The following is a 17,388-nucleotide window of genomic DNA, read 5'->3' as shown; positions in this document are numbered from 1 at the left end:
AAAGATTAGAAAAGGCAAAGAACAAATAATAGTCTTATTTCATATATTTGTGAAGTATCTTCAAATATATATACATAGTTATGCCAGAATTTGTTGACAATTCAGTAATGTATCTTTTGCTATTAGGTTCCCTAGAAATATCCACTCTTGGAATGCTGAAGAGCTTTGAAATAAACACTAGCAGAACTCCCCCCACCACCACCACCACCAGTATGCATTAAAAGACAGATATCAGCATTTACTACCTTGAGACTGCTAGATAAATCCTTAAATGCCACTCCTTAAAACAGCATAAGGCATTCATTTTCTCTAAAGTGCTACTTACTTATGATCTTTCAAATTTCTTAAATAACAATAACTCAGCACATACATCTATCTCAGTTTCCCCATCAGAGACTCATTCAAAGGGTGACAGTAGCCCTGGACTCCAGTCATCAGGATCATTAACACCTTTCCCTTGTGTTAACACAGTATAGAAAGTTGGGTGCAGTGCTGAATATCTGTATATTAAGGTTTTTGCATGAGTAAGAGTTCACTTGATCAACTATTTGAGTAAACTGTTTTCTTAGAAGTTGCCACAGATAAACGTGTCACTGCCAACTTCGTTCGTATTCAACCGGCACTGACGAAAAATTATTGTGTACCATAAGCACCTCTGCTGTCCTCATTTTTAGCACTGTTTATTTCCTCAGTCTGTATACAGTGCAGTGATGTCACTCTTGGGAACCATTACTATAGCAGACTGAGTAGCTGATTGATTTGGCTAAATCATTGTAAGCTTGTTTAAGAGGATTAAAAAAGCTTTATATTGATTTAGCAGTATAAGGTACTTTTAATCAGTTTAAAGAACATCCATATGAGGTGGTTACCTAAATCTAACTACATCAGTTGCTGAACTGATCACCTACATTGATACACCCTTGTGTGTACAGAAAACATGACTTGAAAGGCACAACTTACTCACCAGAGAGGCAACAGAGTACCCATGAGGAAGATATTTTTACTTCTAGCATTTTTATACCTAAATGTACATCCTCCCTGGGTCTCAAGTATCATGTACTTTTAGGGCTGCCATATTTACTTCCAGAATTTTACAGATAGCAAATATGTGAGTTGGTGCTGTATGGTTTTTCTAATACTTTGAGGAAGCAGTAGACCTACTGCACATATATTACACATATGACTGGCACATGCAACATAAATCTGTCATTTCCTGAACTTATCAGGCTTGCTAAACTACATATATCAAACTCAAAAGGAAGTTCAAAATTTCAGCACATATACCGATCTTCCTATACAGCCTAAACAGATATGAAAGTCCTCAAAAATTACTTTTGGACAAAAGAGTAGAGCAAGGAAATAAAAATACACGTAGAAAATTTTAGATTCCAACCTTACTGTAGAAGAAAATTTTGCAATTTTCTCACTTCTAAACAATGCCATAGTGCTACAAATTACAGATGATTTTGCCCTAACAATCCCAATAGGGTAGGAGTAAGAGTTTAGATTATGAAACACACTTTACATATATCTCTAGTTGCAGTTTTCCTAGACTCCAAGGGGACCTACACAGAACTCTTTTCCAGATGTTTCAAGCAGGCCCTCGCCTATGTCACTCTGTTGCCCACCAATAGTTCCCCAGCAGCTGTCCGATAACTGGATAACAAGGCTTTTTCACTATTGGCAATTTTTTTAATTTGTTCATTCCTAGCATTAACAAAATATAATTTGTATCACGTCATGATCGAAGGAAGCAGATTCTTAATCATTAATAATTCAAGATTTGCCTCGTAGCTCTCTATAAAAAATCACCCCAAAAAACATTGTTTCATCTTCCAGCTTGTTTCCCATCAAATTGCTATTAAACTGTTCATCAATTATTACATAGTTGCTTCACATTCTTGCAATACTAATTTTAGCAGTTTCAAAGAGCTTACCTAAGATACTGGCTTTTGTGTTTAAGAAATGCATATGAAAGGCAGTAAAATATACAGTACAGATTAAAATCCAAGAAGTTTTCTTTTTCTGCATAAACTCTACAAATTCGGCAATCCTTCTCAAACTTACCAACATCTCATTACCACCAGTTGCTAGCATCTCTATCCTTTTAAACAGGTGAAAATTTAATGCACAAAATAAAAAGCCACCTAAATTCTTAGCATTTCATCTTTTTTTGATAAAATAGAGAAGTAAAAAATCAGTTTAGTTATTTTTTAAATGCTACAGCTATCCCCTACCATCCCTAAACAAAATTATGAAAGTAAAAACACAGGCTGGTCTTGTAACTGTCTCAGGAAACGATAAATGAGCACACCTTGAGATAATGCTTAACTAAACATAGTGCAAGAACTCTACCATTAGTGGCTGAACTGCTAATTAGACAAGAAGAGATAAAACTGTCATTGTACACTAAAAAGACAAGGGAGGGGGTGAGCAATATTTATAATTTTATTGTGAGGAAAATAGCATTAAGCTTAACTCCATGTAAGAATTCAGCTCTATATGTTAAAAAAAACCTACCACCAACAAAAAACACTCAGTTCATTAAGTTAGTCCATTCAAGTAAATATAATTGAGAGATGAGTATTCATTTTTCCAAAATGTACCATGAAAATGAACAGAGTGAAGAGAGGGCAGACATCCTGCATATTCATTCCTTTATGCTGCACCAGGAACATTAAAATCACATGAATTATTTTGTCAAACTGCTTAGGAAATTCAGAGTTGGTTTTAAAATAGACATTCATCTCAAACTTAATATAAGCTATGCTACTTTATTCTCTTTAAATCTTAATTAGTGTACTTAAAATGTAAGTTGTGTTATCAAATGTTATCAAATGTAATTAATTATATTTCAGAGTGGGTTTTTTCTTTTTCTTTTTTTTTTCCCCTTTTCTTTTTTGAACTTTATATCAACTTACATTCTGCTGCTTGGTATAATCTTGTGCCCATCTCTAAACCATGTCACTTGTGGTCTTGGATAGCTGAATATGTGCAAGAAGTTTAGAACTGCAGCTTGTCCTTCAGTCACTGTTTTTCTCTGGTTTGTGTCCACAAAATTTCCCATATCTGTAAAGAAAAACTATAATAAGCATCATGGAAGTACTTGCATCTCTCCTGTTTTCTTCTCAGGGGTCAGAGAAACAAATAACTGTAGAGAAAGAAATAACTGTGCTTTACAATAGTCATTAGCATCACTGTAATTAGGCAACACGACACAACAGATCATGAAACAGTGCTGATTAACAGAGATTTGGGTGAGCAGTAAGGCATAAGGCAGAGTCAAGTGCTGTTAGTGCACATAAGAAGTGCATCAATCAGCAACACTGCACAGTCTAAATGTTCTTTTACAATAGCTGAGTCTGTTTTTAACTGAACATGACATTTTGATAGAGTTTTTTTTAAATATATCCTTGTACTATATAAAAGAGCTTACTTTGTGATGCAAAGGAATGCAAATAGTATATATAATTTTATCAATTTTTATCATGGTATTTTTTCTTCTATATATAGTTACACATATAAACAAAACAGCTGCATCACTTACAGTCAAATCAACGTACAGTCTGATCTATATGAGCAGCTCGTAAAGGCCAAATGGATATTAAAATAACAAGGCTAGAGTTATGCTGGTAGCTATTAGTTCCCCTACGATGTAAATAGCACATCTGTATCTTTGACATTTACAAAGGCATCTGTAGTATTAAAGAGTAGGTTTTAATAAGGATTGCAATAGAAGAAAGAAACCTCCACAACGGAATCTGAAACCTCTACTCTATCCCTGAAGAAGTTTTCATTTCATAGACAAGTTCATGCATCTATGGAGTCTTTGTTAAAAATTCAGTAAATGCTTTTCTCTTGTTTTTCTTCTGCCTTTTGTATCTTATTTCTATCCATTAAAATAAACAGGGCTGTAGGCTCCTACTTATTCACTCTCTAAAGAACTTGCATGCATTTTAATTTGCTTTAAACTGAGAAGCTGACAAACAGAGAACTGTTCTGGTTTCCTCCACTGAATTCCCATTTTCTTAGGACCACAGGGTTCTTCACAAGTTCTCTGGAGCAGAAAGGGATGCAAAGGAGAGAGAAGCGTACAAGACTATTATCAGGTCTGAGAATGGAAAGAGATGAGAAGAGACAGAACAAGAGCAGGAATTAAAAACACATGGTATTTTAAAGAGGCTTTAATCATCTTTGTGATTTTCAAGTTATTTATTCAGACATAATCAGCACTGTACTTCCTTCGCTGCTCCATATTTCTCACAACTGTAATCAGATCATCTGCTTGAAAAGAAGATTCAAACCGTGTAGGTGGATCTAATTAACTTCACTGTCATACAATTATTCTAGTCTTCACAATCCAAAAATTTTTAAGCCCATTCTGTAATTAAGATTTACTCAGCATTTTTCTTATATCTGTTCTCATTCAGTTAAGTAATACTTTAACATGAACATTTTTTAAATTATTTAACAAGTTTGCTGCAGCTTCAGAGATCTAGGACATGGAAAATACCTCAGATCTTTCTCAATGCACATTATCCTTGTGACTTTTGAATTTTCACTACACATCTTAAGTTTGCTAAAGTATATTCAGAAGTATTTTCTCTATAGCGGCACATGCAGTTCACTTCCTGTGAATACATCTAAGTTGAGCACCTAATGTGTAGTTCTCTGTAACTCTTACAGATTGGACAAGACTACCTAAACCCTTTGAATTCTGTTTTCCGGTATATTTTTAAGAATAATACAGAAGTAGATTATGGTAAAATACGAGGTATTTTATTATGCCCATATAGCTTAAAAACAATCAGTGTAGATTAAAACATGTTAAAATATAGAAAATAATCACAGTAACAGTTACTCTGGACAGAGAAGGAGGATACTTAAAACCTGTAGGACGTTTTAACCTGTGGGAATACAGTGCAAGTCTGAAAGCCCAGTTTCACTATAGGAACCATTAGGTCACTATAGGACCAAGACCAAGGATCAAGGATCTGTTATCTCATCAGATCTTCTTTACTTTGTTTCAACATCTTTATCAGTGAAAATAAATTTTAAAAATTTCATAATTCAGACAGAGGAATCTTAAGAGACAGTTATTTAGCCTTATTCAGCAATGCAGAAGTACAAGTTAAACAGGAAAAATTAAAAAATAAAGAAAAAGAGATCATACTTCTTTCTCTCTCAAGAACAGCCAAACACACAAAAGAAAGCCCTGAAGAAACAAAGCACTTTACTGCAAACCTTTCCCTCATTCAGAAGGGAAAAAGGCAGTCTTTTCAGGAGACAAAATTCTTCAGCAGCGGTATCAAAGTAAAGTATTCCTGTGCCTCCCTTTTACTATGATTCCCGCAAGTACCTTCTCAGAAATTGTGCTAATGCAATTGTAGGGTGGTGTAGGGAATCATACTGGGGGAAACAAACAAATTTTGCAAACCCTACAAATTAACTGTTGCTTTTCAAAAAATGTTGGATGAGTTTCCCAATCCACAGCTGCACAAACAAGTTTTCCTGCTCAGCCTACAGGGACAGTATGCCACACTGCAACGCAGGAATGGGAATACTTAGTGAGGAGGAGGGAAAAATAAGTATATGGTACTCTGGCATGGCTGCCAAAGCATTTATCCCCTGAAACCACACCTGTAGATGCAACTCCAGAGGCATCTAGGCTGATCTAATGGCTCACTACTGCAGAAAGGGGAATGTCTCACCCTATCCTGCCTGTTTCATCTTCCCCTTCTGACCTTGTTCAAGGTCTTCCCCCCCCCCCCCGCCCCCACTCTACAGCTGTGCTCCCTTGCACCAGCTTTCACATGGTCCTCTGGGACTTGCTATAGTTCACTAAAACAGAAGAAAAATATTCAGAAAAATATTTGTAATGGCCTGAGGCACATCAGAGCAAGCACCAGATCAGCAGGAGGAGTACATAGTAAGGGCGTAATGGCTCAGAGAAGGCAAGGGAGTTAGCGCAGGAAAGCTCCTTCTTGGTAGCAGTGAATTTTTAGATTGGCTCCCAGCATCCTTGAACCAATACCAATGAGATATCAAACATTTGATTACTAATATAGTCATATAATTTACTACAACATAGGAAGCTGGTGAACTTGAGATCAAAACCTTTATAGTATCATCTGTAACTTTTTTTTTTTTAAATCATAGAAAATTCCAAGTAACTTCCCTCAGGACATAGTTATTAATTTTCTTCTGTTCCTTAGAAGATTTTCTAGGAAATAATTCAATTTATCTCCTAAACTCTACATATGAAGTGACATTTGCTACTACTCGTTTTACAGATACTGACCCTGAGGAAGACCAATCTGATGTATGTATCACATTGGTAACAAGTAATAAAGAAGTCTCTCTCTTTTTTAAATATATTTACTTCAAAGAAACAAAAAGTCTAATTTTCTGATGACTTCCAAGTTATTTGGATTATATTTTCTATACATTAACAGAAAAAAAATGAAAGTAAGTTTAGACAATCATTTACTAGGTAATGCAACTTAGCAGTAACACTAGAGAAAGTCAATTTAACATTTCCAAATGAAAGTCAGATATCAAATTAGAGGCTAATTCCAAAAAATCCTCCACAATCTTTATTAAAGAGGTACAAATATTAGAGAATTTGGTTCAGAAAGATGTTCAGAACAGACTTCTAAAATTTGGCCGGCAAGGTGTTGGCTGTGAAACAACTATTAATTCTGTAACATAAGAGTTACGTTCTGAAATCCTCAGAATCCTTTTTTTTTTTTTTCTCCCCTCTTTTTTCCCCCCCTTTATCTTTGTTCATCTCTGTATGTATCTTCAGGAAAGGGTATAATAGTTTTTTCTCATCCTAATGCTTTCTCCAAACGATCTTCTCTCCTGATGGCTTTGAATGGTTGAAAGCTTGCCTGAAAACTTAACATTGCACCACTCTGAACTTGTTTCCCAGGTGATATCTACATTAAACGTGAATTCTTCTTGTACTTCAATAGTTTTAAAACATGGTATCTAATAAACTTTCAGATAAAAACCATAAAATGTGTTATTGCTATTTTTTTTTTGACACATGAAAAAAATCAGTTAGCTAATGAATCACAAAATAACTTCTATTTGAACATACATGCCACTTGAACTTCAGATCTTCTCTGCAGCAATGCTCCCATCCTGTTTCGTACAACACATTGATAAAAACCAGCATCAGACCTCTGCAAAGCTGGGATGATGTACCTAAAAAGACACAATTACAGAATTATAGCAGGCCTACAGGCAGATCAATGCTACTTAATACAGCATTTCTTATTCCTCCTCTAATAATTTACACATTGTCTCAAATGCATATATATTTTTTTTTCTAATGATCCGCAGCAGCATATCATATCTAACCCTAGGCTACAGTATTTTCTGTACTCTCTCTAATTTTTCTCCTTAGTTTTAGCTATCTCATTCATAAAGCAAAGACATCTAGTATTTTGCTTAGAGGTGGTACAATACAACTACAATCTAAATGTAGGCAATAGGAAAACTTGCAAGAAACATCAAATCTCTCCAGTGGAAAAAAAGACACTTACTACAATACAGGACTCTGTACATTGTATTTGTTCCGCCCTTCAGTATACTTTAAAAGTCACTTAGTCCACTAATGTTCACCTTCCTCATCCAACTGTATTTGAAAGCCCAATATAAAAATGAGCTGATAGGCACAGTTTTAATGTGAATAAAACAGAGGAATAATATAGATAATCCTGCATTAAACAAACATTAATCAAAGTGAAAATTCCCCCAGTCACCTTCAGAGATCTTGTGGCAGGATTAATGAAAGTCTTTATGAAAATATAAGAAAAAATAATACTGTTGAATTTTAATCTTCAAAAATTAATTCTGCTAAAGAAGGATACTCATACTCACATACACTATACACATCCACATATAGAGGGAATGTGTGAACAGAATCAGATGGCATGAAAGTAAGGGAGGTGGAAAAAATCTAGCTTAAATGATAAATGAAGACTATGATCACTGCATTGTAATTACTATCAAATATACAATAAAAAATAGTTCAGACAACCTAAAACTAGTGAATTAAAACACCAGAACCATCAACAAACTTTAGCAATCCCTAGCAGTCCCTAGAAAGCCCTGACTTCCTCAGCAGGCCACCGCGTTGCCCGTCTGTCGCGACGCGTCTTAGCCTGCTCCTCCCCTAACTGCTTTGTAGCAACTGGCAAATTTTCTCCAGGGATGATGACAATTTCTAGCTAGCGAGAGGGGAAAGGCTTAAAATGGTGCCTTCTTCCCTTCTCACTGAAGCCAGGGAAAGACAAGGAGGGCTCAGCAGGCAGCACTAGTCTACTCGGCAGGCAATCAGCACACAACACTTGCTGGCCAATGGATGTGTAACTGTGACCCAGCCGTGCTGCCTCCTGCCCGATGAGCGAGCCGGAGGAGGTGGTGAGAAGCCAGGTGAACGTACCGGGCATCCGACACAGATCAATAGAGAATGAGGCTTCCTTAGTTCCTTACAGGATTTCTTTTTAAAAAATAAAACAAAACAAGCAGATGCCTGTTGCAAATCTTTAGTCAAAAAAAAAAAAAAAAAAGACAAAAGATATTGACAATTTTTACTGACATTTTTATAGCTAATTTTACTAAACAGGTTATAGCTTTATAAGGTTTTCTCTTTTCTCTAACAATTCAGTATTGTACTTGACCAACATTTGTTTTTCTACTTCTCTATTAAATGGAGCCAAAATTAGCTGCTTTTTTCTTTGGTATTCTTCTGTACTCAGGCAATAACATAGAGTCAGTTTTTCCGCCATTAAAGACAAAACAAACCTATCACATCAGAAGTGTGCTACTTCAGTTTTCTTCTCTAACTTACTAACGTCTCTGTGGGGAAACATTCTTAACGTGCTGCCTGCAGCAAAGAAATTCTTTTAAAAATTTACAGTACATATGCCACCTACGTCGGAAACCGCAGGCCAGCCTGCGCCCACCAAACGGCAGCACCTCAGCGCAACTGCTGGGCAACAGGAGGGCAAGGGAACGGGCACCTCACGCAACGCGAACGTGGAAAACGGGCAATTCCGATTTTTATTTCCCCCTGGGAAATCAGTAGCGGGGTAGATGCAGACTGAGAGTCACAGAACAAAGTCAGCTGTCAGAAAAGTATTTTGGAAGGGTGATCTACGAGGTAAGAAGCAACGGGGAAAAGCTAAAGGGAAATGAAAATGGTTTGGCTGGTGCGTTGCCTGTGAATGGCACGGGAGAGCCAAGAACGCTACCTAAGCCGAAATACAGATAGGATGGAAACCGGAGCACTAGAAGCTACGGGTTTTGCCAACTTCTACGATCCAGAGCTTGTTTTAAACGAGATACTTGACTCGACTTTCCAGAAGAACATTCTGCGGCAGCTTCTGAAGAGGACACACTTGTTTCTAAACAGAAATAGCTTCTCCTTTTCTGACAGACATGTCAAAGAAAAATCTAATTTAGATTGGAGGAAAAAAATATGAAAATTGCAAAATTTCAAAATGTGACCATAAAAGGAACTCTAACATAGGCTTACCAATCTGTATGCTTGATCTTACAGTAAAGATGTTAATGGAGTCTTGGACTTTGCATAGAAATCCTAATTACTTGAGGAAAAAAAATCCTATGCAAAAACTAGTATTCCACTAACATTAGGAGAATTAAATAATAAAGGTAACAAAAGAGGATAGAACATATATTTATGTTTTTTGAGACTAACTCGAAAGTACAAAAAATGGGCAAGACAAAAACAGATATTGATTTAATTTCTAGTTCTGTGTTTACAATTGTAAACAGTCTTTATGTACCTCAAATGTCTGATCTTTTTTCTTCTTTTAAAAAACACTTTTCTCTTCACCTCACAGTAAAACACTGCTTTTTGTGCTAAGCCTCCATGATTCAAGGTATTTTCCTGATAGGCAAAAGGGAGAAAAATTCTCTTCCACAGACTAGATTTATATCAAAGGTTAACGGGCGGGGGGGGGGGGGTGTTATTTTTTTTTACAATGACAAGACATCGTTTTGCTTTAATTTTGTCTGCACTTTCCAAGAGAGAAGAACTCTCCGTTGTCAGGATGCCAGAAGGCTACTTAGGGCTTCCAGGGATTTGCGCAAGTAATTTAGAAAGTCAGTTGATTTGTTTGGAGTGGTACACCAACTAGAAACAGGCTGTTTAAAAAGTTTCCATAGAAAGATGTAAAGTTACAAGTATGAAAGAAAGTTTCAAGGAAAGTCCCTCAAAATGCGGGAAGTGCAGTCACAGGCGTAGCAATGGGTTAGAACTTCAGGACGAACTAAGGACAAGCACCTAAGCAGAAATGCCAGCTGAAGCTTTCCTACAACGTTCAAATGTTATATTCCTAATTTTAAATACTGTCAGAGTTAAAAATCAACCTATAGGATATAGGTTGTCAAAAGCCCTGATTGTCAACACAGTAATAAATTGAAATCAAACATGTTTTCTTAGCCAGTAATATAGCTAGTAATAGTTTAGATAATAGTATAGCTTATTATTAATTCAAACATTTTTAACAAAGAAATTATGCATCAACTGATCTAACCTTTTATACAGGATAAAATTAAAATGTGTCTTATTTTAAATATATATTATAATAAACACATTCTTTTAAGTAGTTTGGAAGAAAACTGTACTATTGCTTAAATGTAACTTTGATTTGTAAATCCAAATAAATAATATCAAAGCCAGAAAGTCAACTATGAAAGTTCCAACTGGTCTAGAACTTGCTTTCAAAGGACAAACAAACAAATACCAAAATAACTCCAGAAGAAAAAAGTCACTGTCTTCAAACACTCTTAATTTATACTAATCGGCCAAAATAGCTACTTAAAGCAACCACATTGATTCATTTTTCATTACGATACATGTGTCTCAGACCACAGCGAATTTAAGATTCTTTTACAAATACTTAACACAGACTAGTGTATGCACAGTCACTATAAAAGGCAGGCTATGCATACCTAATCTTCATACTGCACCTTTATACAAAGAAAAGCTGTTCGTTCAGGGTCACCAGTGTCAAACAACGGTATGCAAAGACTCCAGTTTGCTCTTTACTCGTTTGATGTGTTATAATAAGCTTTGAGTATTTTCATCCTGTTACAATATAGACATTACTTTAACTAAGACACAATAACCAATACCAATTACTGAAAATCTTTGAGTCAATCTGCTGCTGAAGTCACTCATGTAAGAAAGACTCATGCATTTAAACAGAACACTTATCTACCTAAGAGAACCACAGAACAAACTATTACAGGGTCAAAGTTTAAATTTTGCAACTGGAATTTTATGTCTAAGCATACTCTTTCATACTATCATTCATCCTAATACACCTATATCATTTAATCCTTTTTGGAAGACTACATGCCTGCTAAGGCAGCACAGCTTAAAGCTTTACATTCTTGTAGAATCAAAATGCTGTTTGGCTTATCTCAGACTGTGGCAAGGAATAACAAATTAATGATAGGGCTGCAATATTTAAATTAAAAATTTCTATCAGTGTTATTGTAATTATTATAAGCTAATATTTTCCTATCTTCTTAAGCACCTTTGTAGCAAATGTGTTTAATTAGAAATGGAAACAAGAGCAAAAAAGAAAAAGCGAAACGAATAAACATGCCTTGCATCATGACCTGAAATTCACTAGAATAAATTAACTGTACTGATAAGAAACAAGGTAGTGTGCGTACAGATATGCATCTATACAGCTTGGGAATGACGTTTCAGTACATTGATCCAAACTCACATTGCAATACACAGTCAAATTATAATTTTGGGTCTGGTAAGTTTATTAAGGATGTGCACATATCCAATAAATACCATGGCATTCTGATCTTACTTTCAAGATGTTGTACATCCTCGCTCTGTTTTTTTTCCAGTATTATACAACTTAAGTCCCTTCGCCTACCACATCTACAAAGCTAGAATTTACTTTTTTTTATCATTAATCTCACCTAAACCAAATTTTCAGGAAAGTATATATAGACCTATATATTTCTTTGGAAAATTCAACTCAATAAATTTGTGTACTACATGACCTTAGAGAGTTTTAAAACACCTGCTATTAAGATGCTTTTTTTCTACTCCTCTAGAAAGGCAAATAACATAGAAACTAGTACTAATGTTAAAGTTACAATTTTGAAAGTTTTTGAGAAAATGAATTAGGAACTACCTCGTTTGACTGCATTGTCAGAACAATGAGGAAGCATTTAGTAGAAGTAATAAAATAATACTTAGTGCAGTAATAGTGATATTAACCATTGCAGGTATCTCTTCTTGCAATGGGAAAAATCCCAGGAAGGCCAAAGTCTACCAGAGGTTTTGGTTTAGCCATTGATTTTAGACTGGAGGTACTTAGGTACCATAGTAATGTATATCAGTACCAAATTTTTACACCCACTTACGCTATAATTTCTATCTATAATGATGGAGCACAACTTTTACCAACTTTAAGAAACATAACTATTGTCAAAACATAGTATTTACTGTGGTTGGCTATGGACAGAAGTGTTATGCAATGGGTCTGTCTACCACGTGTACACACACCCCTCACAATTCCTGAATTCACCAGGAAATTTCAACAAAATTTGAGAAGTGCAGAAGTTGCACAGATAGTAATTTCTATACCGTTTATGGAAACCAGCAACTGCATAGCGGAGACCCAGTTAATGCTCCCACCTAGGAAAAGGCAGACACAACTCAAGACGGTTTACACTTGTATGTCTTCCCAGCCACCTGCTGCCTATCAGCAAAAATGTAGCTCTACTATCACGGCATTTTTTTCTCTCGCTGATGAGATGTCTTAAGGAACATGGTCCAGGAATGAGGTCCAGGGAAAAAACTACATAGATCCATAGAGCAGTTTGTTACCCTACAAACTACAAGATTCATTTTCACGCTCTCAGAAGCGAAACAGAAAGTTGAGATATCATTTAAGATAGGCTCGATTCTTTTATATCCATATCTACCTATTGAAAAGAAAACTTCCATTGAGCTTAGTTTTCTTTAAGGATAAGCAGCAAGTCAGACATAACATTTATCTAATGTTTGCTCTGCTTTCAAGACACTATCCATGGTAGAAAAGCAAGATACATAGATAGCAGACAAACAAACCAGGGAGACAGCAAACCCTTTTTCTTTTGATTCTGAACAGGAAAATCTTAATCTTTAATCAGTATCATTGACACAAAAAACATGAAGGGATATGCCTACTCTTTAATATAAATTCATGTGAATTTATGTCTCCCACAAGAAAGGACTGTTGTTACTTTAAAGTTTCTATGTTAGAACCTCTGGAGTATTAAATATAATTTTTTGCAAAGGAGATTCTCCCAGATCTTCCCCATTAACTACAAATCATCTTCTTTCATAATAAAAAACATTGTCAATGTATCTGTCTACAAAATTGTTTCAAGTATTGTCTTTTTTTTTCCAATTAAAGAAGGCTATTATATGGTTTTTATTTACTTATATTCACTGGAGTAGTTGGTTATTTCACTGTCATTGTGTATCCACTTAAATTCCAAGGGCCAGCTGCCTTCAGCAAGGCATGTTAGTACAAGGCGATTTCCTTCCAAGTGTATCTGGGGCAAGCCTGGTTCAGTCTTGAAGTACGGTGCAACATCATCTGTAAGACAGAAAATCGTTTTTAAGTTATTTAAATGAGTATTAGTAAATTTCATGCCACCAATATTTAGCTCATTTCTTCTCAAAATGGCCAACGTAAAACAAGGACAGCTTGTCCCAGCAGCTAATACTGCTATGTTTAGAATTAAGTTTTATCTTTAGAAATATAGCTTGCAAGTGTATATTCACACACACACACATATATATATATAAAAACCCTGAAACTCTTAGGCCCTAATGCTTACTTAGAAGAGAAGTGTCTGCTCCGATATGCTTTGGTTCTGCTTATATATATGAGATATTTCAGTATTGTCTACTGTGGCTGGCAGTGAAGGGCCTTGTTGGCTTTCTTTTTCTTTCCTGAGGATTAAATTCACTTACAAAACATTTTTCTTTTCTTTTCTTTTTTTTGGGGAAAAAAAAAAAAAAAAGAAAAAAAAAGAAAAAGAAAGTAGAAGAGTAATCTTGGATAGAAATGATTACCACAGCAGGAAAAGTCTCAGGGTAAATGAAAAATGTTGATAGAAAAGATATTTTAGAACAAACCACCTTACAAAACCACAAGATTGATATGTTTTTCAATATTATTGCAAACCAAAATGTGTTAAATTATATTACCTGAAACCAATTACAGATTTTGAATTACGGTATTTTAATAATGTTCAAGGGTCACTACAGTTTCAAACTCTTCTCCTCCTGTGGACCATAAATGCTTAGAACACTCCAAGCAGCAAAATTGCAAGCAAAGGCTGTGAATACAGTCATAAAGGATGTGCCTTTTTCATCAAGAAAAAACTCTCCTAACAGAATTATGAATCATTCCATGCGCAGTCATACCTTCTCTGTCATCAACAGGAACAGGATGTGGCCAGTAGCAAACAAGCAGCCCACTCAAATTACTTATAATCCAGCCACCAAAATTCTATAAACAAGAAAGAATCTCTCATTTGAAATAAGAGGTCAAAAGGGGAAGGGCGGGGGGGGGGGGGGGGAAGGTCAGATTTTCTTAAATTTTACATGAGCTCCTGTTTGGAAATAAATACATTTTTGACACACACTCACTAAACAACCGCCTGATACTACAGAACGGGTCCTGCAGCTGGCACCCACTCTTGCACAGAATCTGTTTTCCATTCCACCTCGACCCTTTGTGATATTGGGCAGGGCATGTACAGACAGATTCACAGCTGGTAAATTCCTGTAGCTCCACTTAAATCCAGATCTACTACCACTCTGCATCTGCTGGAGTCCCACCTCTCAGTCAACACTAGAAAATTAAGGTTTTCATGTTTTACATATCAAATTTCTAGTTGTTATTGTGTAGAACTATAGACTGTCCATCTGAAGAGTTTACAAGCACTATGTATTATCAATAACAATATGTTTATGCACATATATAATAGGCATTACATTCAAGATGAGTGTTTTAATACAAAAACATGGAATTTAATAGGTTGACTCAATCTTACAGACTAGTTATTTTTATACAGTTTGATGAATTTGCTCAATCATTTGAATGCCCAAAGCTTATTGGAACAAGCTGCAAGCAGACAGGTTGAGGTCTATTACAGAAACTTTATCAGATCTTTATTCTCAAAATAAAGATTGCTCCAGTTGCAAAACACTTTTGCTACATCTGATACAGAAACCAAGTAAGAGTACTTGAATAGAGATACCATAAAACAGCTTAAAAGGCACAGAAAGTTTGGGCTATAATAAAGAAACAAGTAACCTCATTGGTAAGCAGAAAGGACTGATTTGACCAGAAGACCAGCCAAAGACAAGGAAAGCTAGAAGATGGACTGAACTCAAGGACACAGAAGGGAAGACATGAACAAAAAACACATGAAAGATGAGATCAGGGACACTAAAAGGAAATAAATACTCCACAATTATGAGGATGCTGTGGGGAATTAACCAAAGCAGAGATTACAGTATCTACTGTGCTTGGTACCATTACTGGCAACAGCCAACGTAAGTAGCTCCCAGCTGTTTGCCAAGAAACACATATGCACAGCAGGAAACATTTGGTGATTCAGACATTTATTCACTATTTAATATCTTGAAGTATCTTGCATAACACTGGACTTTCCCACAGCTTGGGAACCCAAGTTTCTGGGAAAGTGTTGTTTTGTGGTGATCTGTATATGTAAGAAGGTTCGTGACATTTCTGCAGCCCCAGAGCACGCTCAGAAACTGAAAGCAAGAGGTAAGACTGGGATTCAGCCCCCGAGGGCTGGACTGAAACGTGCAAGATGGGTTTGCCAGGCTGCCTGCAGAAGAGCGCCGTGAGTATCCAGAAGTGAAAGCTCCGCTGTGCCTGTGACAAATGCACATATTAATGATCAAACGCACAGACGACAAATACCGAGCGATTGCTGCCGTTGCTATCAATGGGGATGAACGTACTGAAAATTCCTCTTCCTCAGCTAGAAAATAACAGCAGAGGGCTTTTTTGAATATTTGTTTCCTGAATACATTTACTTTGTTGCTTAAATGAGTCGTGAAAATTATACATAAACCAGAAGATGTAGAAGTAATGTTTTTTTTTTTTTTTACTGCCTGACAACTTTTGTTTTAACCCACAGATGTTAGATTTAGCGATATCCATTATTTAAATCCTAGAAAATAAAATGTTGAAGCAAAACAGTATTGAAACACTTCAATTATAATCATGACTTAAAAACACAACCTTGAATATAACCATTGACTGTAACTGTTCCCTGCGTCGTAAAGATCAACTACTGAAAAGCAAAGGTATAGCAGTTAACATTCGTACATTAGGACTGCTGCACAAAGATGCACAGAGTAAGTTTTCTCAGTTTTTAATACTTGCAAAAACCTATTTAAAATAAACATGGTTCCCTTCATTATACCTAATTCTTATATTTGTAGAGAAAGTAACTTTCGCTTATTTTAATCATCTTATTGTGCAAAAAAGAATAATATCTAAAGTGTATGAATTAAATGGTATCCCAAGGGTAAGAAGGACAAAAAATAATCTTTCTAGATCTGATTAAGATTATTCAGTAATACCAAGGAGATCTAATTTTCACTTAAGATTTCTACATTTTACACCTTTGTCCTCCTTCCCATTGAAATTTGCTAAGGAAATAATATTTATTCAAGGAGTAAGAAGATTTCATTTTCTGAAATGACCATACACATAAAAATAATAGTGTAATGAATATTAATACGATAGCTTGACTAAAGTATACGTACCATATATAATCTACACAAAGCTATTGTTTGTAGAGTCGTCATTTTCCTGTATTAAAATGGTATTTTTACCTTGTCAAAACAACAACCTGTTATCACATATGGTTGCAAATAAAGTTATACATACTCTCTACACAGAGGCATTTGATGTCAGTAATTTATTTCATGACCTCTAACAATAATTAAAAACAAAGAAAACAAAACAAAACAAGGCATGCCAATAACTTACAAATCATTCAAAACATCCTGGGTAAAGTACCAACGGCATTTATTAAACCATCATAATCAGCATCATCAATCAGATTAGAGTCCAGGCAAGCACAGATTTGAACTCTCGGTGTGAATGCAGCAATCAACCGAGTGGGATATTTTATTACTGCACTCTGCTTTTCAGACAGCTGAATTTCCCAGGGCAACTAACCTTTCCGTTAAATTGCTCATCTTCCTTTCAAAACTTAGATTAAGCTCAGGTATTTTTATACTTACTATTGAAAGAGTTTAAGCTATCT

At 35.6% G+C, this 17,388-nt stretch overlaps 1 protein-coding gene across 3 annotated transcripts in view; it reads right to left on the bottom strand.

The window, feature by feature from the left end:
- The window catches only part of SDK1 (sidekick cell adhesion molecule 1), a 409,478-nt gene that overhangs the window by 276,598 nt on the left and 115,492 nt on the right, over positions 1-17,388 (bottom strand). For 2 of the 3 annotated variants that reach the window (XM_062587900.1, XM_062587901.1), the window contains exons 2-4: positions 13,502-13,661; positions 7,106-7,212; positions 2,922-3,069 (exon numbers count right to left, since the gene is read on the bottom strand). In XM_062587900.1, the coding sequence (XP_062443884.1) occupies positions 2,922-3,069; positions 7,106-7,212; positions 13,502-13,661 (415 nt within the window). The remainder of the gene's footprint in view (positions 1-2,921; positions 3,070-7,105; positions 7,213-13,501; positions 13,662-17,388) is intronic. The other variant, XM_062587902.1, reaches the window with a different exon arrangement.

The sequence above is a fragment of the Rhea pennata genome, chromosome 15 (assembly GCF_028389875.1).
Source record: "Rhea pennata isolate bPtePen1 chromosome 15, bPtePen1.pri, whole genome shotgun sequence".
NCBI classification, from domain to species: Eukaryota; Metazoa; Chordata; class Aves; order Rheiformes; family Rheidae; genus Rhea; species Rhea pennata.
This window is presented reverse-complemented; position numbering and strand designations above follow the sequence as displayed.